The sequence below is a fragment of the Centropristis striata genome, chromosome 8 (assembly GCF_030273125.1).
Source record: "Centropristis striata isolate RG_2023a ecotype Rhode Island chromosome 8, C.striata_1.0, whole genome shotgun sequence".
NCBI classification, from domain to species: Eukaryota; Metazoa; Chordata; class Actinopteri; order Perciformes; family Serranidae; genus Centropristis; species Centropristis striata.
Genome location: NC_081524.1, coordinates 29,594,360 through 29,617,487, shown reverse-complemented (window position 1 = coordinate 29,617,487; position 23,128 = coordinate 29,594,360). Strand labels below are relative to the sequence as shown.

General features: G+C 40.1%; 2 protein-coding genes across 3 annotated transcripts; both read left to right on the top strand.

Moving 5' to 3' along the window:
• Positions 1–2,189: 2,189 nt before the first annotated feature.
• On the top strand, positions 2,190–10,588 carry pnisr (PNN-interacting serine/arginine-rich protein). 2 transcript variants are annotated; one of them, XM_059339314.1, is made up of 12 exons: positions 2,190–2,280; positions 2,791–2,900; positions 3,032–3,208; positions 3,765–4,000; positions 4,393–4,555; positions 5,989–6,170; positions 6,366–6,500; positions 6,606–6,705; positions 7,328–7,381; positions 7,774–7,968; positions 8,527–9,603; positions 10,228–10,588. In XM_059339314.1, the coding sequence occupies exons 2-12, from the start codon at positions 2,813–2,815 to the stop codon at positions 10,272–10,274; spliced, it is 2,454 nt and encodes an 817-aa protein (XP_059195297.1). In that variant the 5' UTR covers positions 2,190–2,280; positions 2,791–2,812; the 3' UTR covers positions 10,275–10,588. The 2 variants fall into 2 exon arrangements, with proteins under 2 accessions (XP_059195297.1, XP_059195296.1); XM_059339313.1 differs by having other exon boundaries at positions 8,527–9,646.
• Positions 10,589–11,706: 1,118 nt separating this feature from the next.
• Positions 11,707–22,170, top strand: coq3 (coenzyme Q3 methyltransferase). Its single transcript, XM_059339479.1, has 6 exons — positions 11,707–12,040; positions 13,606–13,743; positions 16,514–16,613; positions 18,707–18,973; positions 20,154–20,313; positions 21,196–22,170. The coding sequence occupies exons 1-6, from the start codon at positions 11,850–11,852 to the stop codon at positions 21,381–21,383; spliced, it is 1,044 nt and encodes a 347-aa protein (XP_059195462.1). The 5' UTR covers positions 11,707–11,849; the 3' UTR covers positions 21,384–22,170.
• Positions 22,171–23,128: the final 958 nt, after the last annotated feature.

Here is a 23,128-nt window from a genome sequence, read left to right as displayed (position 1 = left end):
TGAATTGGTCCAGCAAAATCATGTTCTAAATAAGGGGCTGTACGGCACTGCAACCTACTGCAAAGACAAGAAACCTACTCTAAAACAATGAATTCTAATTAACAGTAATTAGACAATAAACATTTCTGTGAACCTGGGGCAAATTTCTTGGTTCCTCTGAAACGTGTAGAATGTTGACAGATTGGCTTTCTGAATAGTCATGGGAGCCTCAGTGGAAATACATACATTTGATATATCACAAAAGAGGAAACTACATCGTGAAATCACAACAGCTTTGACAATATCTGCCTACCTTTTAAAAGTGAAAGTAATTTCTAAAGTATTACTTTCAGCTCTCATGCCAAGCATAGTCATGGGCAGATTATTATTACAATAGGTGTTAGAAATAATCTGTTATTCTGTCTCTGTGTATGGGGGTCACTATATGTGTGACAAAGGTCACTATCAAATGCATGCGTAATTCACGAACTGTGTGTCGGCCCTCGCTCTATGCAATTATGGATTAATCATGCAATATGCTTTTGATACAATGATTATGATTGTGTGTTAATATTGGTTTAGAAACTATGATTACTCTAAATACATTTATCCCAACTGCTTAAACTTAGTAAGATTCACAATATCATCACAAAATACATATACAATATGTGTTTTTGTGATGATAGAATCTTACTAACTTTGTATTTTATGTGCACATTGCAACATCTGTGTCTCCACTAATATCTCTGCAAGTCATAACAAGGCAGGAGGTCGTGTTGAATGTTTTGGTACCAGGTCAGGACACTGGTGTCCTGGGCAGAGGAGATAACGGTCTTCTCTGCTTGGTGACATGACGTGTCCCTATATTGATTAAACTGATGAATCAACGGTTCGAGAGGGACGCACCTTCTGGAGAGATTCTACCGACATTATCAGTAAACACTGTTAGGCTATAAAACTGGGTTTCAGGGACAGAAAGGGGTCCAACCTCCATGAACTGACCAGCCTAATGTGATGTCAGGGACGTGTAGATTGAACCCAGAGACTCTGTAACTGCACATTCCTTGAAGTATTGTAATAAAATGTAAAAACTAAGAACTTAGATGTCTCCTGCTCATCAAGAGAATTGGTAAGAGGATTTGCTGTTGGAGTCAGATACTTTAATTTTAAAGGTTTCCTCAATGCATTTCTCTAACATAGGCCTCAACACCTGTCCTGGATAGGAAGAATTTTATTGTTATTTGTTGTAATTTTCATCTCTTTGTAGTTGCTTTGTGTCTCTTTGTAGCTGTTTTGGTTTCTTAGTGGTCTTTTTGTGTCTATTTATCATCATTTCCTAGTTGGTACTTGTCTCTTTGAGTGACAATTTGCACATGAAGGCCAGGGCACCATCTGGGCCTGTGCCCAGTAGGCCCGCTCAGTAATCCATCCATGTAGTTCAGTGGACAGGAAAGCAGGCTGAGTGGTCCTGTCTACATACAGTATGTGGGTTTATATGTTTGTAAAAAGGCCCAAATCTAGGCTACTTATAGTTTATGTTTTTTTTTTATTGAATATGTATTTATTTATAATTTCCTGAGGAAACATCATACAACTTTATTGAACTCATCATTTTTAGAGTTTAATTACAGCAATCACCTGAGTGCCTTTCATACACGTTTAAAATAGTTAAGCACCATTATGGTGATTATCATCATCCTCATCAGCATCTGAATATCACCCGGTCCCTATGCTGCCTTAAAGTGCTGCTCGTAAACTACTTCTACAAAATGAAGTAGTCAGCGTAGCGTAGTAGGCCTAGTCATAAGTAAAACGATAGACAAACTAAGTGCGTGCCTACCCCCAAATAAGCTACGACTAGTTAACTTAATAAAAGAGGATTACATTTGCATTTCGTCACACTGTTAAAATAATCGCCTAAGTCATTTTTTCCTCTTAAATGTATTTATTTATACATGAACAATTTATTTTTCTTAAGTTACATAATTTACACATAGTGTTATTACTATGCCAATTGGCATCCTTTGTTACATCCTTTTTGAGTGAAATGATCAATAAATGTCATATGTTACACTTTTGGTGAAGTTTTTTGTGTTTCCTGCAAAACTTGAAAAAATGAGTTGGGCGATTATTTTAACAGGGTGACGATTTTTATTTATTTATTTATTTAGCAGTGTCAGAATTGTAATATTCCCGACAGTCTGTGAAGGCAGCAGCAGAGGCTAGTCTACAGTTCCTCCGAGTACTTCACTGGTGCAGCCATTTTGATTTGGAGCCCCGGAGAAAAACTGTCTGGAAAAGGTGGGATAATGTTACTCAAAGCACAGCGCCGATCTTAGCTTCGTTCATACCTTCCGGACACAATTTAATTCAAACGTATAGGGACATCTGTTTACCCGGTAGAATAACGATATCGTTAGCTTCCATTTTTAGCCTAACGTTAGCTCAGTTAGCTTCCTTAGCTCACAAACGCATGAGCACAAGCAGCTCTAGAGGTTGGGATATCACCGGCCCCAAGTTTATTTCAGTATCATGCGTCAGTACACAGTAAGTTATGCCATACTACATAGTGTTTGTTTCCACTGCTTAGAGGAAAACGGTTCCAGCTAACCGGCGACGCTAAATACAGCTAGCCAGTAAGCTAGATGAGACGGTAGCACTTCATCGAAGCTAACACTCGGTCTGTTCTGGCCAGTAGAGGAGACCGAAGTGTAGCATTATCATATGAACTGCAGCAGCTCTCATTATGTCAGCAAACGAGATGCTGGTGTGCCATTGAAATGTTAAATGGACCTGGGCTGTATATTTCAGGTGTGAACCCCCCAGGAGAGTGATGTGGGACCAGGGAGGACAGCCCTGGCCGCAGTGGCCTTTGAGCCAGCAGCAGTGGATGCAGTCTTTTCAGCACCAGCAAGATCCAGGTTAGTGAGTGATGCACATGCACCATGAAAGCAATGTTCTTAAAGAAAATGTGCGTCTGCTGGGCTCCTTTTGCACATTATTCTAAACCTGTTATACCTTTTGTTTGGGTTTATTTTCTGGGTCTGTGCAGGTCAAGTGGACTGGGCTGCCCTGGCACAAGCATGGATTGCCCAAAAGGAGTCGACAGGACCAGAACAGCCTAGCATTCAGCCCAACGGCCAAGACATCCCAGGCATTGAACCAGTTGGTCAGGGCAACCATGGCTCCTTCCAGGGTGACCCAGCTTTTGGCAGAATGTGGCAGCCAGGTACAATTTTAATCCCTTGAATCAGCACAAGTTTCTCTTTTTCTGTATTATTTTTTTATTATTTTACATTATTTTCTTGGTACTGGAAATGCTACAGGAATAAGTCATTAAAATCACTGCCAATGGTTCACTTAAGATAATTTGTGTGATTTTTAACATGATTTGTGATCCGTCATGCGTATCACAGCTGGATACCAAGTTCCTCTTCAGTAGATGTTGAGAAGAATAAACATAATTGTATTTTGTTGCTTCATATATATGTAGAGATGAACTGATCAATTGGCCAGCAGATTAATGCCAGCAGAGTTTAATGGTAATGAATGAATGAATGAAATGGCTGATTGTCAGCAGATCGGCCATGATTTGAATGTCAGTTTTCCATGAAGGAAAAGTTACAGAATTGTCTATGCTACAGTTCCTAGAGAGACAAAAGTCGAAATCAGCAGGTCAGACTTTTAAAACTTTTGTTGTGCCAGGAAAATTGCAATTGGTGCGTCTGTGCCACTATTTTCACATTACTTAAGATTTTGTCTATTGATTTTGTTGTCGTTAACAGAATGGGGAATGCATGGCCAGCCCCCTCCTCCTCCACCCCCTGAACAGGCCTGGATCCCTCCAGGGTCAGGACCGATGGATGTGGTGAACCCCAGCGAGGACAGCAACAGCCAGGACAGCGTGGAGTTCAGCTCTGAAGCCCACCACGGGGTTTACCCCCAGAACAGCCATGGGTATGGGGCACAGCCCGACAGCTACGCCATGGCCCCCATGGCCATGAACCAGTTTGATTATCAGGTATGCAGATGCTACAGTAGAAACTGTTGAAGCGTTTGGTTTTTAGTGTGGCAGCCAAGTAACACAAGAAGGAGCAATCCATAGAAACAGTGCCGGGTCCCAGCATCTAGGTGTATCAGTCATTGCTTTCTTGATGCCGTGCAGAGGAAAGTGTTGGCTTGTTGAGGATCAAGCATGGTTTGGTATAATTTATTAGCTGCTTTTTTTCTTCCTTTTTAAATCAATCATTCTAGTCTAGTCAGGAGTGATGGATGAATGTCAGCTATCTTGATCTGTGGTACGACAATAACAACCCAAGAACCAGTGAATGCCACTTGGTGGCAGTTAGCAGAGGACCTTCTGTACTTTGAACTACCTTTTTTTAATTTTCATTGTGTGCTTTCTCTCAACAGCATGGAGCTGCCTCATCCTTTGCTCCCACACCCACAAGCTTCCACTCCCCGTACTGGCAGGGTCCTCCTCAGAACAGACGAGATACCAGACCCCCCGGCTTCAGAGACAGGCCCAGATCCCCTATCCAGCTCCCTGTCAAACAGGAGGCTCCAGCACCGCTAGGTAAGTGGGTTTTCACTCAACTAATGGTCAGCCATCATATAGGGATTGGCATCTTAAAAACTGGTTGAAGTGCATGAATGCATGAATTATTAGGTGGTGCAGCAGTTGGCACTGCTGCTTCACAGCAAGAAGGCTCTGGATCCTAAACTGGCTTGCAGCTCTTTTGTGTTGAGTTTGCATGTCCTTCTTGTGTCAGCATTGGTTTTCTCCTGGTTCTTTGGTTTCCTCCCACAGTCCAAACACATGCACGTTAATTGGTCACTTTAAATTGCCCGTTGTGTGAGCGATAGTGGTTGTCTGTCAGCCATGTGGTAATCTGGTAACCTGTCCAGGGTGTTCCAGGGCTCCAGACAATCCCAGTTGACAATTTTAACCATTATGATTTCAAGGTTATTAATATGCTTGAATTTGAATATGCTTCTTAAAAAATGATTAATTTTCCAAAAATAATGGGGTGTTTCATCTACACAATCACTCATGTAAATCAGAAAACCTTTAATATTTGAAATGTTGCCGTCATTTCCTGGGTTCATTTGTCATTCATAGTTTGTTCTTTGTGGATCACACCCTCTGGAAATTTACAAGCACAAAGGAATAGGGCTGGACGATATATCGATATAAAAATATATATAAATGTGATATGGAATTAGACCATATCCTATATATTGACATGGTTAAAATTTTTCTTTCTTTATAGATAAATGCTGCCCTTACTAGGGCTTGTCATATTTAGTTCTTTTGTAATGTTTGTTATTTTTTCTCATATAAATATATTTATTTCGGAATAAGATTGGCCTATTTTATTTACTGGCTATTTTTATTTAAGATATGTTTTTTAATTTCAATGTGCACTTTAGTGAGCTTTGATTTTTTTTTAAATTATTTAAAAGGTACTCCTGTTATACAGTATTTATTTATTTCATTTAAACAGTTTCAATAAAACTACTTGTGACATGCCATATTTGGCTTTGACTTTGACTGAACATTTGCGCTCACTTTGCTATAAATATATCGATATTAAGCCTAAATATATCAGGATATGACTTTTGGTCCATATCGCCCAGCCCTACAAAAGAATCATAATCAAAATCGACAATCAAGTTTAATATTGACAGCTACTAAAGTAATTAATTTCTATGGGTATAAAATAATTCTGTAAACTTTATTTTTCCCAATTGTATTTAAATTTAGTGGCAATTTAGATGTTATGATAAAGCCTTCAAGTTTTTGTTTAGTTACCTTGAACATGCTTGAATTTTACTCCTGGGAAGCTGAGAGTTTTAATATAACACAAATCCCAGTTCTGTCAGCTTGGTAAAGGTTAAGTTACAAGTTGTTGTACACAAATGTTTAAAGACTTGGAAAGCTTTTTGCATCTTTACAACATGGCAGTATGTTAATAACTCATTCTGACCTTTCCTTTTGACCTTCAGATGCAGTAAAAAGGCGCACTCTACCTGCATGGATCAGAGAAGGCCTTGAAAAGATGGACAGAGAGAAGCAGAAGAGGCTGGAGCGAGAGCGGGTGGAGAAGGAGCGTGCAAAAGACGATGGCAAAGAGCACGAGGAAGATGAGGAAGGTGATGGACCACGTGTGCCCCGCAAGAGCAAATTTGTAAGTAACTAATTTCTGCCCTTGACAGCTAAATGGTTTCTTTTGAAAAAGCAGTTTTCACTTTGTGTGTTTTGTTAGTAATGAAAGAAGCATGAACCATAAAGTCAAACCCTTTTTTTCAGTCCCATGTATAAGGACTGTAGCAATGACTGACTCACACATGATTCACTCTTTGCTGCCTGTTGATTGAATCAGGACAGTGATGATGAGGGGAATGATGACGATGAAGAAAAGCCCTCCATCAAGAAAGAATTCTCTGGTCGGAGCCCATCACCTCCTGCAGAGGACAGTGAACCTGAAATGACTGATGAGGAAAAGGAGTTCCAGCTGGTCAGTTTGACCACTCAGATGATCTTTTTTTAAAATAGACATTTGTTTATCTAATTTTGAAGAGGATTTTTTGAAAGTAATTGTATGTTCCACCCCTGTCTTCAGATGATCATCACAAAAACACTGCTGACAGAAATCCTCCTCGAGGTTACCAATGAAGAGATCCAGCATGTGGCCAAAGAGACTCATCGAAAAGCCACTCGAGGTCTGCTCTTGCCTTTTCCAGTTTTTGCATCATCTATGCTTGTCACCAAGACATTGTGTTAAATCTTGCGAAAGTCCATTATGTGCATAATAATCTATTTAAATTTAACTCAATTACGCCCGGTAAACTAGGGTGATTGAGCAGCAAACATGGGAATATGTCTGAAATGCATTTTCAACCATTCTCTGCTAATGCATCAGAAGGAGAGAGAGCAGAGTAATGCTTTTCACAAACACTATTTGAAAGGCTGGTCTTCTGGTACATGGTATTAAAGGTCCTGCTGAAAGACTGCATGATATGAGTGAATAAAGTCTCAGCATTGAATCTGACCAGCATACACCTTTTAACAAAAAGTAACTTCTTCCATTGAAGTGACTGTGCATTAGTACAGATTGGTTTTTCCCTCCTGTGCGACTGTTTGACTTTGATTGTGTGACAAATTTTTGTTTAACTGTCTCTCTTTTCTCCATTTTTTTTTGTTATTTCTTTTCTTTTGTCACCAATGGCAGCTCTTGTGAATAGTGCTTTATCTGTGACCCCCTTCTCTAGCGACTCTCTTGCCTTTGAGAAAATGGCAGTATGTGTTTTAACATGTTGTTCCTGTTGTTGATGTGAATCAAAGCTCCTGCAAAACAGCTGGCACAGTCAAGTGCACTGGCTTCTCTGACTGGTCTCAGTGAGTATCCCTTTTTCTGTTATTGGGGGGGAGGGAAGGAAAACTTTTTATTTTTTTAATAATGGCCGCCCATTAGTAGGAACATGGGAAAAAGCTGTTGGCACAAGCCATAACACCCAAATACAGGTCCTAATTTTATCTGATCGAAATTGAAGTGGACTCTCAGTGATAGATGTGGTGATAGAAGCATGCTCTTGAATACAAATTATTTATAGTAGTTTTCTTTAGGAGTTATATGTATTAGTTTGTGTTTAAAGGGTCTGTCAATGTGAAATCTAAAGTTAGACAGGATTAAGTGCCTTTTACTGGGACTTTGAAAAGTGACACCTGATTGTGAGACTATATCCTCATCCTTACCAACACTCAACAACCCGGGGGCTCTGTTGTGGCAGGTGGGCTTGGTGACTATGGTTCAGATGAGAGCGAGGATGAGGACGAACGCAGCGTGCGAGGGTCTGAGTCCTCTGACACCGATGAGGAGGAGTTGCGCCACCGTATCCGAGAGAAGCAGGACGCCTTCCGCCGGAAAGAGCGGGAGATGCAGCAGCTGCTGGAGAAACAAGCACAGGAGGCTTTGCTTGCACGTGGTAAGACATGATGCTTGTGTCTTTGCAATATTAGACAAGAAAAAACACACAGTTGTGTAATACTTGTAAATGGTGCAGTGTGCTGCAATGCTGAAGCAAAATAAATAGGATGGTAGATTATTTTTTCTCCCAAAATTTTGAAAGAAGCTCCAAGCTGACCCTTTGACCAGTGGTGTAACTATCACTCTTGTGACTTTCACATTCAAAGGCCAGGCTCAATCTGGCTTGGCCCCTGTTAGGTCTAGCAAAAAATATGTTTTGCACATAAAAGCGTGTGAACATGTTCTAGTATAAACCAGAAGATGTGCATATGTTTCCTTTTTTAAGTCGAAATAATACTCCAACCACAAAAGATGTTTAGACTTTAAAAAGTTGGTAACCTATTTACATATGTGCAAATCTCACAGTGACCAAAAATTCAAAGATCCAAAATAGCTGACTTGATCTAATCCAGAAAATCACGCAGGTTTACAATCATAAGTGGTTTGAAAGTGTTTGCCAAGTGTTTACATTACTTTGTTTAGTTTTAACACGAGTCTTTGTTGTTTGTTTCGACAGAGGAGATGGTGAAGGAGAGATTGAGCAGAGAAAAGGGGGAATATGATGAGGGCCAGCCAGAGAATCTGCACAAACAGGAAGTAAAGGAGAGGGAGGCGGAGCCCTTGGTAGAGAGGCGTAGGTCCCGTAGTGAGAAGGAGGGTAGTGAGAGCAAGCACTCGGGCAGAGGGAAGGAGCGGTCGGGGCGAGGCGGCAGCAGTTCGCCGGCCAACGGTCACAGCAGCAGCTCCCGCTCCACCTCCAGCCACAGCAGCCGCCGTTCTTCGTCCTCCTCCTCGTCTTCTTCTTCAGCATCATCCCGCAGTTCATCACGATCCTCCTCCCCACGAAGAAAGCGAAGGCGTAGCCGTTCCTCCTCCCACAAGACTCGAAGGCGTAGCCGCAGCCACAGCTCCCACAGGCATCGCAGTGATCGTAGTGAGAAGGTCAGGGACCGGAGGAGGAGCAGCGCTGAGAGGTCAGGCCGCCACAAGAAAGACCGCAGTGATTCCAGAGAGCGCAGGAGCCGCAGGAGTAGATCCAGATCCAGAGAGCGAGACCGGGGCAGAGCCAGGGCCAGAGACAGCCGCAGTCGCAGCAGAGAGAGAGAAAAGGAGAAGGAAAGGGATAAGGAGAGGAAAAGGAGTCGGGACCGCAGAGACAGCAGTCATAGTCATAGCAGCAAACACAAGCAGAAGGCCTCCAGCAAAGACAGGGAGAGAAGGAGGGAAAGGAGTCATAGCCACGAGAAAGACAAGAAAAAGAAGGATAAAGATAAGGATAGGGAGAAAGAGTCCGAGAAAAAGAAAGAAAAGCCAAAGGCCAAAGAGAAAGAGAAGGAAAAAGACAAAGGAAGCTCTGTAGAGGAAAATGGCAAATCGAAGAAAAGGAAAGAGAGTGACTCGTACACGGACTCTCAGAGTGACAAGCACTCTCGGCAGGATAGCAAAACCAGCAAGAAGGGTTCCGCCAAAGCTAGCAAGAAGCGATCCGACTCTGAATCAAGTAGATCCCCTACCCCTGAAGTTAGCAAGGAAAAGAAATCTAAAAAATCCAAACGTAGTCGCTCAAGGTCGACGGAAAAATCTCACAAGTCTGGTAAGAAGGCAAGCCGCAAACACAAGTCTAAGTCGCGATCAAGGTAGTATTCGTTTTTTTCCCTTTTTTCCCTACTGTATGTTTTCATTGTATGTCTTACTGTGATTTCTCTGGAGTCCGTTTTAATCAGTTTAATTGCAATAACTTTAAAAAGGAAATTGTTGTCTGAATGTTATGAAATGTACTGTCAAATGCAGTCACATCTGCTTAAATGTGTAAAGTCAAGTCTGCTACAATAAAGGGTTTTAATGCTTCATGACGGTGCAAATTTGCCATTTCTGGATCTAACAAAAGTCAAATGAAGCTCCAACACCCCTTGTTGCTTTATTAGATTCCCTTGTTTGGATATGTGTCTTTCTGCCTAGAATTAAGGGGGAGGGGGGACTAATATAAGGCCCTGTAATACCAAAGTGAACCAAAGACATTTGCCTTACACTGCACTGCAGGGTATACATGCTTCTCTAGTGTCTGCAGAACATTAGTTTTTATGGAGATTATGTACGGTTGTTTAAACTCTTGGAGTACAGTTGGGAGGGGGGTCTTTGTGCATGTGTGTATTTTGAAGTGTGCGTGGGTATGTGTGATTAGTGCAGTATTAATGTCATGTCCACGCCTCTCTTTCAGGTCAACATCCCCCTCCCGTCGTAGCAGACGCTGAGGAGCACAGTTAACCTCCTGATCTGTGCACTTTACCATTTTTAAATTCCATGAGTTGAACAGGCTTGTCTCATTATAGAGGCAGTTGTGTAGGTGAAACCCCCTCATCCATCTTTCATCCTTGTAAATATGTTGTTATTTTTAACGTGTGACTGAAGAACAAGACTTTTTGAATGGTAGGAGTTTTCACTGTTATCATTATGCAAAGCTTAATAAGACTCTGTGGACACTAAAAACTCAAGTTGTATCATTTTCAACCATAACAGGATTAGCTTTTTTTTTCTGCAAACATTAATGTAAGATGTCCAATAAAACTGTTTGTTCCTTGTCTTGCCTCACAGTCTTTTTCTTTTAATGTTACATTTAACAGCATTATGCAACACGATGACCATTCTCAATGTTTTTATGTGTAAGTGAACACAGAGCCAAGTTATGGCCCTAGTGGATTCACATTGGTTCATTTTTTAGTTGGTTACATGAATTAGAGCAAAACACTCAAAGATCTAAGGGCTGAGACGTAAATCAATTCACATTGCAACTGAAGTTTTTTTTTTTTTTTGCTAAAATGATGTGCTGCAATGCAAAATTATCAGCCTATAAGCTGCTCCAACCTTCAACCAGTGCAATTTCTTATAAGGCACATTTATGCAAGAGCACCATTGTCTCAAACCTGACAGATTACACCAACTTTAGAAGGATGCCAATGAACCTTGGATGCCAGCTTACCAACAACATGAATACATGAAGCATTTGACACTTGCTGGTTACACTAACATTGAGATGCTCATAAGGGAATATTTACGCAATTAAATCGTCATTTAAACACTCCCAAGTAGTGTCTAGTACAGAGTTTGGTGACCTTTACTAACAAAAGAGCCATTGTTGGCCAAAAAAGAAAAGTCGGAATCAAGCCGCAAACCTTACTTTGAATGAGCTTAAAATAGCCTAGTAAGTCTAAATTTATCTACCAACATGACTAATTGGTCATAATTAGCATTTATTAATATGATTTGGGGTTTGGAAAAGTTCGCATAGTTAGGGAAACTCAAAACGACTTCGAAGTTGGCAAAATGTATAGGTTAAGGCTTTTTAAGGTTTTCGTAAGATATGATGCACATTTTGGTTGACTAATATGTTAATTGTATTGCTGTATATACGCTTAACATTTTTACAGTTGAAGAATACAAATTGTTTTGGGCCTAAACCAATGATAAAATTAAAATATAAATAATGTCTAATTTCGTGTGTATATATATATATATATATATATATATATATATATATATCTCCCTGCGGCTGTGACAATCAACAACAAAAAAAATATATGGATTGATTGATTGATTGATTGATTGTCACAGCCGCAGGGAGCCACTGCAGATGGCCTGAAGAGCCACATGTAGCTCTGGACTGGAGCCGCAGGTTGCCTATCCCTAGTCTAGCGACTAGTTTCACGACTCGGTAAAAGCAACTTTAAGAGACGGGCCGGTAGGAACCAAAGCAAGTGTTGTTTCTACCCGAGTGGGAAAGACGTGCACCATCGGTCAAACTGCAGTCAACACAGTGGCTAGCTGCGAAACTGTTTTGACAGCATGTACGCGAATAAGTTTAGTCGTCTGGTGCTCGGTGTGTACAGCCGTAAGACGGCCGCTGTCTGCCGTGTGGTCCACAGTGCGGCAGGACGGAGCGGCTATAGCTGGACTGCGGTGTGTAAACAGCGGACACTGTGGCTGCAGAGGAGCGCCTGTCTGAAGAGCCAACACACCGTTCCCTGTCACATCAGGTACAGCAGCCATGCAAGTAGTCAGAGGTGCCACTTGTTGACGGTACCCACCTACATTTCGTGACACTGGTAAAATAATCGCCTATGTCATTTTTTGTCAAAATTGGTGTTTGTTTTTTTGCCTAAATCATCTCCTCGTGACGCCGGCCACCTATGGTTAAATCGCAACCTCAGTTGATCAGATCATGTGATTTTTACCCCTTTAAGATAATGGCATATGTCAAGTGTGTGACTTAAGCGGTTTTATTATGCCTAAGTCAAAATAAAATGTGACTTAGGCAATTTTTTGAACGTGCCTTTCTGACATAAGCAAGATATGGTAACACTTTATTTTGAAGATGTCTGCATAAGAGTGACATGAGCGTGTCATAAACATGACATGGGATGTGTCATGAACATTAATGACACTTTGAAGTAACATTAATGCTCATGATACTTGTCATGTCGTGTTTCTGACAGGCTTGTGTGACTCTTATGTAGACACCTTCAAAATAAAGTGTTACCATATCTTGCTTAAGTCACAAAGGCATGTTCAAAAAATTGCCTAAGTCATTTATTTCTCTTCATTTACATAATTTACACATAGTGTTATTACTATGCCAATAGCCATCCTTTGTTACATCCTTTTTGAGTGAAATGATCAATAAATGTCATATGTTACACTTTTGGTGAAGTTTTTTGTGTTTCCTGCAAAACTTGAAAAAATGAGTTAGGCAATTATTTTAACTGGGTGACGATTTGTCATAGCTAAAGCCGTATTTGGTGGGAAATGTGTAGCAGTACCGAGGTTGAATGGAGGAAATTTTGATATCTACAAATTGTTATCAGTAACTATATGTTAAATAAAATCACTTGACCATTGTGCATCAATGTGCATCAAAAATGAATTATTTTGTTTATATTAAATGCTTGAAACAATGCATGAAAGGGCTTCATAATTTACCAGCAATAGTGGAAAACAGCATGTATTTACCACACAGTGTATTTTAGACCTATAGGGACTGAGGCTGAACTGGCGAAACTCAAGAGAAAACAAACGCACCTCATCGTATGCCATGTGTATTAACACAGCCAAAATGAGCAAAAAAATGAAAAGGCCAAAAGTGTCCCCATGGATGCACACAGGTTTACCTGAGCATATGGCTCATGTTTCATCTGAAAGTGCAGTCACATTGCTCTAATCTCATGTTAGAGCTTTGTTATTATTTATTAACCAATTAATTGTTAATTACTTTTTCAGTTAAATAATTATTATGAAGAGCGTCAGAATTGTGAAGCTGAGCATCACAATTTCTTGGAGCCAAAAAAGGATTTTTTGTTTTTGTTTTGCTTGATAAATGATTAATTGGTCATCAGAATTGCTGTGCTATTTTGACTTCACCTCCCAGTTGATCTCTTCAACTACTAATTTCAACACTGTTATATCATATTAGATAGAGTGACTTTTAAGTCCATGGTATCAATAATGTTTGCAAGGTTATATGCATCACTGTCTTTTCCCTGTATTAAATGTCATGTTAAGGTCATGTTGATGTGGTCCTGTCTGTCTGTTTTCCCATGTGCAGTGCTCGGTCAGCCTCCCAAACCACGGTGGACCCCAATGAGGTCAGGAGGTTCCAGTCACTGGCTAACAAGTGGTGGGATGAACAGGGAGAATTTGCAGCTCTTCATGCCATGAATGACCTGAGGGTGCCTTTTATACGGTGTGTTTCTATTTAATATGCATGTCAATAGTCATATTTATGAAACGCCAAGATGTCACACCTAAGTCACTGTCGACATGGGATTGATTGGCTGAGGCGTCAAGCAATTGTGTCAAAACATAACCTTGAGGAGATTCAGCCTTGTGGTATCTGAGAGCAAAAACACATCAGGGATACAGTGAAGTAGCATGAATTGGAAGCGACAGGATTCCTCCACACATCAGCACATTTTCAGCAAATATCGTTTCAACTGCTCCAACGCTACACACATGCATGTTTTGGGGCTGGCTGTGTCTGTTTTGATTGATAAGATCTGCTGTAGGGGCCACACAACATAATCATTACATTAGCCATCCAGCCACAATCCCGTTGCTGCTCTCCCCTTCCCCCTCTGTGGTCCTGGTGGTGGTGGTGATGATGATGTGTGTTTGTGGTGACAGTATGACAGATCCAGTGCCAGTGTGTGTCTGTGTGTGCCTGATGTGCCTGCTATGAGTCTGCCCTCAGGATGTGTCTAAATGAGACGCAGCAGCTCCACTGCTACTGTTGCTGCTGCACCTTTTACACTATGATGCAGTCAGTACTTGCTTTTAAAAACTTTCATTTTATTCATTAAATATGCTGTGATACTGTGGACACAATAGGGAGGCATGATATGGATGTTTTTCAGCAGATACTGATGGTTGATAATTACCTGCTTCTCACGGCTGATGCCAATGAAATAACCGAGAATTTCACATTTTTTGTATTTAAAAAAAGATAAGATGTAATGAGCAGTGATTATGTTTTTTTATTCCATAGCTCTAACCAAACCAAATCTAACACAACAGAAACAAACAGTTCTTCTGAAAAAGTTCATAAAAATATTCTCAAAAGAATTAGAATTAAATACTTTAACATAAACTTTCCAAATAGACATGTGTTTAATACTTAATACCACTGGTAATTGTGTGAATGTGTGTAGATGCTGCACTTTCATGCACAGTCCATGAAAGCAATCTATCTGCTGATAATTTATCTGCAATAATTTCATTATCAGAATAATACACAATAATTTACATTTCCCATTATCTGACAATAATTTATCAGTACCCATATATGATGTGCATCACTAGAATATAGATAATTAGGTCTTGAGTCTGACATCCCAGTTTATAGTCATACATTAATAAAAGGCAATTTTGTCCTTCAACTTCACTGCTTTTTACCTTTCTGTTCTGCATCAATCATAAAAGTTGTTTTTAATCACCAAACCAAACAGCAAACCCTAAATATTCCAACAATTTGTAAGCGTAATCATCTAACATGTTGCAAGCTACAGTAATTCTGGGAAGAATATCAATATCAAACCACAATTAACTTTATTGTAACAAACAGACTATTTGACAGTTATTGTAAGAAATAAAAGAAATGAATAGTCATATTGCAATGCTGATCCCCTGAATAAGTTCCAACATAAGGGAAAAAACAAATCTCAAATGAAACAGAATGGCATGCAGGTAAGAATGGGTAGTAATTCAATATGGTAATTTATTGAATGGCCTATATTCGGGTTGAAGATTTTTGGCATATCGCCCAGCTATGTGTAAGGATGTAGAAAAGGAAACACATCTATTTATCTTTTGACTGCACTTTATCAGCAATTTGACACATCAGAATATTTTTTGTCCAAGTATTAGTTCATCATGTGGAGGTAGCTTGACATTCCACATCCCTCTGTGCTGTGGTGGACTCTGGAGCTAGTTAGTATGGTGGATGTCTGCCAACACCTAATCCTCTTTCCTTCACTGTTTGCACGAATGCTCCTGCACCCCAGCAGAGCTTTAATGAGGATGATGCATAACCAGATCTTGGCCCGTTCTGCATGTTTGATGCCCGAGGCAGACAGTCATCAGACAGTGTGTGAGAGAAGCAGGGAAGGTAGGGAGGAAGAAAGACAGACAGGAGCGAGGTAGAGCTGAGTTTGTAGCCAAAGGACATGTGTGTTTGTTAGCTGACAGACACTGGAATTCAGATGATTGTGACAGTGGATGGTGAAAGTAAAATGTAGAGATGGTCATGGTCTCAAAACCTTCTGTACACTTCATTATGCTAAAAAGCATTATGTAGGCTGCGGATGTTTAAGAATGTACATCTTCCCTCAGTCCTTTCCATTTTTTATTTGACTCTGTCACCATAACATGATGGGTGTATGTAGAAGAATGAGAAGAGTAGAGCCAGACTGATTCATTTTACATTGCCATCTAGCAGTATTGGCATATATGTTTTCTGATATGCACTACTATGAAATCCTTTTTTCTACAGAACGTATAACAAAATAGAAGGAGATTGGGCTGATTTAGAAATGGTGTCCTGTAGCAACTTATTTAAGTTTTATAAATTATTTATTTAAATGGTCACCATTTGAATTATATAAAACACAACATACTATTTAACTATGTATTATTTATTAAAGTGGTCAGCAATAGACAGATACTAAACATTCAGTACTATTTAGCTATTTATTTTATGTATTATTTACACATTAAACACTTAACACATTATAAGCTATTTATTGTATTTATAATTATTATTAAGAATTATTTAATTAATTTTTATTTTTAGGCCTTATAAAAAAGGCATATAAAATCTGCTTTCATGTCAGCTCTAAATTCACTATATCAGCCGCCATGTTGTAATTCTGTCTCAAAAATCCTGTATCAGTCGAGGAGGAGGATTGTTGTTCATCTTTCTATCTGATATTTAACCCACTTCTCATTTACCTGTTCAGGGATAATCTGCTGAATGTGCATAGAACCTGTCATCCTGGGAAACCACTCAGAGAACTCAGAATACTGGATGTGGGCTGTGGAGGAGGCCTGCTCACAGAGGTAAATGTATCTTCTTTTTTTTTTAAATGTGTCTTTCTTTTACCCTTTACATTTTCTGGCCATTCCCAATAGCTTAAATAGCTACCTTTCATGTCACATTGAGTCTTTTCTTTCCAGATAGCAGTCTATTGCAGTATACAATTCTGCTTTCAGTGCATTATAGTGCCAGTCCTTTCATACATACCAGTGCCCAAAAAACATTTAAACGTCAGCCTAATTCTCCTTTTCTTTTGATCTAACTGGTCTGGTTTGGTGGATCAGACAGTCGGTCATTTACAGTTGTTTATATGTTTGTTAGTGATGATAGCTGGGCAGCCAGGACAGGGCTACTGTCTCTGCTTTTATTTGAACTGAGGACATACCAGCTGTATTGTGTGATCTGAGAAGACAAAATCAGGTCCTGTACTTATATGGCTCTGTCACATAGGCTGTCATGTTCACACACACACACACACACACACACACACACACACACACAAAATGTCTGTTTAAAAACTGTGGTTGTGTCTCTGGGTGTCTTGTCACTGCAACCCTTCCCATCAGAAGGGATCAGCTGTGGGAGGATGGAGATCAGCCCCTGGGCTAATGCAGCTCACCACACAGACCTGTGTGTTGGTTTTTGTCCAGAAGAGGGCAGTGTAATTCACATCCATGCTTATTACCTGTACTGAAAAGCTGTTTACAGTTCTAACAACACACATTTCACATGTGGGCTAAACTGCTTTACCACAAATGGCTTTAATGACCACCTCTTTTAAATTTAATATTCAGACTCAAACACCAGCAAAACTTTGTATTTACAGTCCATTAACACATGTTTACATCTTACAGAAAACACAACAATCTATCCGGTTAACACTTTCACCGCACAGCAAGAGGGTTGTGGGTTCGAATCTGGCTTGTGGCTCTTCTGTGTGGAGTTTCTGTGTGCGTGTTCTCCGGCTTCCTCCGACAGTCCAAAAACATGCAGCTTGGATTTAATTGACTCTAAATTACCTGTAGGAGTGAATGAGAGCGTATGAGCGCTTGTCTGTCTGTGTGTCAGCCCTGTGATAGTCTAGCGACCTGTCCAGGGTGTACCCCGCCTCTCGCCCAATGTCAGCTGGGATTGGCTCCAGCCCCCAGTGACCCGAGTTCAGAAAAGCGGTTAAAGATAATGAATGAATGAATGTTACATTCAGCTAAGTAAATATACATCTAAATAAACCCATAAAAAAGTTATTTTCTCATGGATGTGAAAAGTTAACGACCCCAGCATGATAATTCTGGATAGCTGTGTATCTGCAGAACATTGCCTGGGATGGATCAGCCAAAATTCTTTCCCTGAAGAGAGGACCTGGATGAGAACTTGTGGTTGTTTTGTTTGGCATTACTGGAATGACTTTTGAGGATAATTTCAGTGACATTCTGTGGGCTTGTACAATCAATACAGAAAAAAGATGCCGTTCTTTTGTTGTAATGGAATCTTCAAATCTCTTGCTTAGCTTTGGGACTTATAGTAATCATCTGCCAAACATATTTAGACACAAAAGAACCTGAATACGTGGGCTGTAAAAATGTTTTTACAGCCACGACTCAAAAATAATAATTTTTTATTTGTAAAGCACTTTTCATAAAGAAATCTCAAAGTGCTACAGAAACCAGAAACAAAATAGACAAAAGACTAAGAGAAAACTCGGACACATTAAAATCAGCAGTAGATAAAAAAGACACAGTACATTATTAAGAGATTAAGGTGCAGAGACAATAATAAAAACATCTAGGGACAACCTAAAAATGCCTCCCTGAACAAAAAAGTTTTAAGCCCTTTTTTAAAGGTGTCCACAGCCTGGGGTTGACGTAGATGTTCAGGGAGGGAGTTCCAGATGTGGGGGGCAAAAAGGTTGAGATCCACTGAATCAACTTAAAAGAAAGATGCAAGTTTTAGTTCAGTTTTGTAGCAACATCCAGAAGGTAACATGGTGTATAGGGAATGTAGCGTAAGGCACTATCCACTGCTGTTTGTCCTCATAATTTTCTCTTTAAAAATGGCCATAGAGTATATCCTGTTTTGACTTTTCTATATCTCCTCTCGCCTCCTTGTCCTTCACAAGCCTCTCGGTCGCCTGGGAGCCACTGTGTTAGGTATAGATCCAGTAGGAGACAGCATCGGTACAGCCCAGCTGCACTCGTCCGCTGACCCAGACCTTCGTGACCGTGTCTCCTACCTGGCCTGCACTCTGGAGGAACTCTCAGCAGAAGAGGAGGGAGGGGAGGAGGAGCAGGGGGCGGGCCAGTTCGATGCTATTGTAGCCTCAGAGGTGGTGGAACATCTGGCCGACCTGGAAACATTCGCCTTCTGCTGCAGCCACGTGCTCAAGGTGTGTCCTGGGATAGTGTGTGTGTTTTCCTCCAGCTGTTAACTCATGTCACATATTTCTGTGTGTTCATTTGAGCGTATGCAATGTGCACATGGTGATTTTGTTATGTTTGTTTTGCCTGCATCTGTTGTGTTTCACTGGGAATAGGTTAGCATGTGTTTTTATGCGTATGGGTTGCATTGAACCTTGACAAGTTTTAGTGAAAGCTGGACATCAAGTCAGATGATCATAATCTCCCAGGTCAGTGGGCCAGAAGAGAGGGAAAAAATAGCCTAATCTTCATTTAATACCTCTGCATTTGGTTTAGGAACTGCTGGCCCGAATCTCGCACTTCTGCTCTTTTACTAAAAAAACCTTTCAAGATGTGTCTTGCTTCAGGGCACCTATGCAGGGATGCTTTAGCACAAGTTCTTGTATTGTTTGCATCCATTCACTGCACTCTTTGCTTTTTATTTTCTATCTCTTCTCTCTCCTGGTTCACCCTCTCTCTCTCTTTGTTCCTCCCTTTTTGTTGAAATGGTTAATCTCAAACAGTGCCTGGATTGGACCTTAAAAGGGGGCAGTACCATATTTGAGCAGTTGCATGACATCGCATGTGTCTTATATTTATATTAATATATATATCTTGTATGTGTGACCCCATAGTCAACTATTTAAAGGACACTTGGCTGCCAATCTCACCGTCAAATCGTCAAAGCGGTGGGAAATGTGGTTATAAAACAAAGGATCATTCCATTCAGATTACATGGGGGTGTTGAATGTCTGATTTTAAATAGGATTGTTTGGTTTCACCCAATAAATGATCATATGTAGCCTACTTTGGTATATATATGTCAGCCTATTAATAATACTGTGAGAAGTAGGGGTACTCATGTGGATAAAAATCTGAAGACCAGTTCTCTGTGTTGGTAAGTGCAGGCCCCTCTTTGGGAATGATCTTGACTTTGGTTGAACCCTGAAGTTTGGCACTGAACTTCCTGGCCTCTTGCACTGGACTCTGAAACCCTCTAATCCATTCTATAAATACCCATTAACTCAGGTAGCACCTCACTTATACATAGTACCTGTAGGGATGACATGTCATTTAAATTTACATTATATTTCTGCAGCAATATTACCAGTAAAACTGTCAATTTTTAATAATTTATAAACTAAAACAGTTCTCTCTCTCTTTGTGCAGCCAGGCGGCTCACTCTTCATCACCACTATTAACAAAACCAACCTGTCGTACGCGCTGGGTATTGTTGTAGCTGAGCAGCTGCTGCGCATCGTTCCCAGCGGGACACACGACTGGGAAAAGTTCATCAGCCCTGAAGAGCTGGAGCGCCTCCTGGAGTCCAGTAAGTCCCTATAATTTCCATACGGGGAAAGAATTCATACAGAATGGAATGGTTTCCCCTATCAGTGTGAACAACAGATTATAAGGGTTAACAATCATCACAAGTGCTCAGTATAAATAAAAACGAAACATATAAACAGCTCGATCTGAAAGATATTGAGATTATAGTAAACAGATGTTTTTTATTACATGCACACAGGATAATAAAAGTGTTTGTTCCACATGGTAGGCTACAAACACTTTGTTTCAATTGTTTTTTTTTTATTAAATAAGGGAAGAAATTGCTAGTCATTGATTAGCTCATTGCGAGCAGCAAAAATCGAGACTAAATATAATACGGAGTTCACCAGATTTAAATTTCCTAATTTCTAGGCTGACATAATGTCTTGTTCCCAACTCTAAATGTGGTTTTATTAAACAAAGTGTTGAAGGTTTTCAAAATGCTTAATTTAAACTATATTTTCAAGGTTAGGAGTGAGCTTGAATCCAAATACACTCATTAAAGAATGCTTAATATTAAACATAATCGGGTGAAAAAAACAAAATTAAATTGACTATACATTGCTGTATGAGCCCTGAATAAAGCAACATTTTACTGTATACACAGGATAAATTAAGAGTCCCTATTTGTTCTTATGGACAGATAAATTCATATATTTAATTTTTTACCTTTTATATAAATTAGTTTATTTTGGAACTTCAGATGCTGATGTTCAGTGTCATAACAAGCCTCGGAAATCAGCTGCACTATCATGTCATGTCCCAGAGTGAAAGTATTCTTTTATAGGTATAAAAAGAAAAGAAAGGGAAGTCTTTTGTTTAGCTTTCATGCCCTCTCTTCTTCGGCCTCTAACCTCCCCCCATCCCTTTCATCCTCTCTCAGATGGTTTCTCAGTGCAGTCTGTCCAAGGAATGCTGTACAACCCAGTATCAGGAGCCTGGAGCTGGACTAACAGCACTGCCATCAACTACGCCCTCCACGCTGTCAAAGTGAGAGGCGATCCCCACACAGAGCAGGCTGAGGAAAGCAGCTCCCACCCAGAGGACCACACTGCAGCCACACACAGCTGAGCCACACGACTGGAGACCGAGTCAGAAAATAGAACAACATACGCTCAGATGTGTGGAGTCCTTACTTCCCCGTGGCCAGCTGTGATGCTGCATGTGAGACTGAGGTTATTAAAGGAAAGGGACAAACAGCCTTGAGATGGAACAGAGATGTACTGTAGTTGCAGAGTTGCACTCAAAATAAGATTTCATGATGCTTTTGGTTTTCTGTTAGCCCTGCTTTACTGTGAAGTGATAACGTTTCAGAAATGTTGAGTTTGATGATGGACAAGACTACTGTGCATCCTTTAATGGTGTCATTTATTCGCAGAGCTATAGTAATATAGCTTTATAATGATCACATTCTTCATTTTCAATATATACTGTTTTGAATCGGCTTTATGTTTCAAATTAAATGTTTTAGGATTTGTCTATAACAAATTTTTCATCAGTTGCATTTCTCTGGAGTGAAAGTGCAACAATGCAAACTCTTTATTTGATTCTGGCTGCTGACAATAAATGTGATTTTGTGTTTGTTTCAGCTGCACAATGGAAAGCATTTTTAGATGTTAAAGCCTTTAGAGGCGGGTCCACCCACGAGGATGGCAGTCACATCCTTTGGGATTATAAAGGGGAATCTCATGTGGAAGTATTATATAATATAAATCAAGCCTAAGGCAGAGAATAAGTCATGCTTGTTCTTAAAGAGACCAATAACCAGGATGTAAGTGCGTGCAAAGATGATCCTTTCTCTGATGCAGCATCTAAGAATACAGACTCTGGTGGCTGCAGGGGTTGATGATGGGGTTCAGGGGTCCCACAATCAACACAGTGGTTCTTCTGTTATTTCACTTTGTAAAATGTATCTAATTTGTATAGGATTCATAATGGTGAAATTAAAGAAAATGGTAAAAAAAAACAAAAAAAAAAAAAACTTGATAACTCCCAAACTCCCACATATTTCACATTTGCTGCGCTACAGTAGTGTCTGCAGTGGAATATTCCCACACTAATTCAGCTGTCTACAATAACAAACGCTGCTGCTCTAATGCGCGCTACCTAAAGCCGCGGGAGTGCGCACCTAACTTGCTGTAGCCATGGCTGCAGTTAAAGTGCACCAGTGTCCCGAAGATTAAATGTACATCTGCGGCTCATCTTGTTTTTAAACACACCAGCTCACACTGACCTGGGCAGATTGTCACCTGTTAACCGGAAGGAGACGGGATTTGATTGGCACTGGCTGGCACCGATGGTGATGTAAGATAGGATCTTCACCAAATCGTCTTTTCTCGAAGTTGTCCACATCTACCTCTCGGCATGCTTCACAAACAGGTTCAAACAAGAGCCGGGGGATTTATCCGTCAAGATGAATATCTTCGTACACTTCCGAAGTTGTTCCAGAGTGAGTAGACTGAATGCATAATGGTGTTTGCCCATGTTCTCATTCACTTCTTATTGATTAGTTAATCAATTACGCCAGCAACAGGTGATTTGTGACCTGATTTGAACGGATGTAGATACATTTTTGAATGCTTTTAAGTTTGCTTTTCTGTATTTGTGTTTTTATTTGAGCATAATGTTATACTGCATTAAATAGATGATTACGTCCAATACTTGTAGTGAGACGTTTTGCGGGTTTTGGTCTTCAAAGGTAAACAAATATTCTACAAAACTACAAAAACCAACGACAGCAGATATCTTATAGGTGAGGTGGTCACTGAACTCTTGCCTATAGGATGCCATGTAATTGAATTTCTTATATGATGAAC

Bases quoted from the DNA above. Each gene is read 5' to 3' on its own strand.
- coq3 (XM_059339479.1), top strand. From the start codon at position 11,850: ATGTACGCGAATAAGTTTAGTCGTCTGGTGCTCGGTGTGTACAGCCGT. The intron at 16,614-18,706 runs GTAAATGTATCT...GTCCTTCACAAG, and splicing joins GAGGAGGCCTGCTCACAGAG to CCTCTCGGTCGCCTGGGAGC. The intron at 20,314-21,195 runs GTAAGTCCCTAT...ATCCTCTCTCAG, and splicing joins GGAGCGCCTCCTGGAGTCCA to ATGGTTTCTCAGTGCAGTCT.
- pnisr (XM_059339313.1), top strand. From the start codon at position 2,813: ATGTGGGACCAGGGAGGACAGCCCTGGCCGCAGTGGCCTTTGAGCCAG. The intron at 6,501-6,605 runs GTCAGTTTGACC...CCCTGTCTTCAG, and splicing joins AGGAAAAGGAGTTCCAGCTG to ATGATCATCACAAAAACACT. The intron at 6,706-7,327 runs GTCTGCTCTTGC...TGTGAATCAAAG, and splicing joins TCATCGAAAAGCCACTCGAG to CTCCTGCAAAACAGCTGGCA.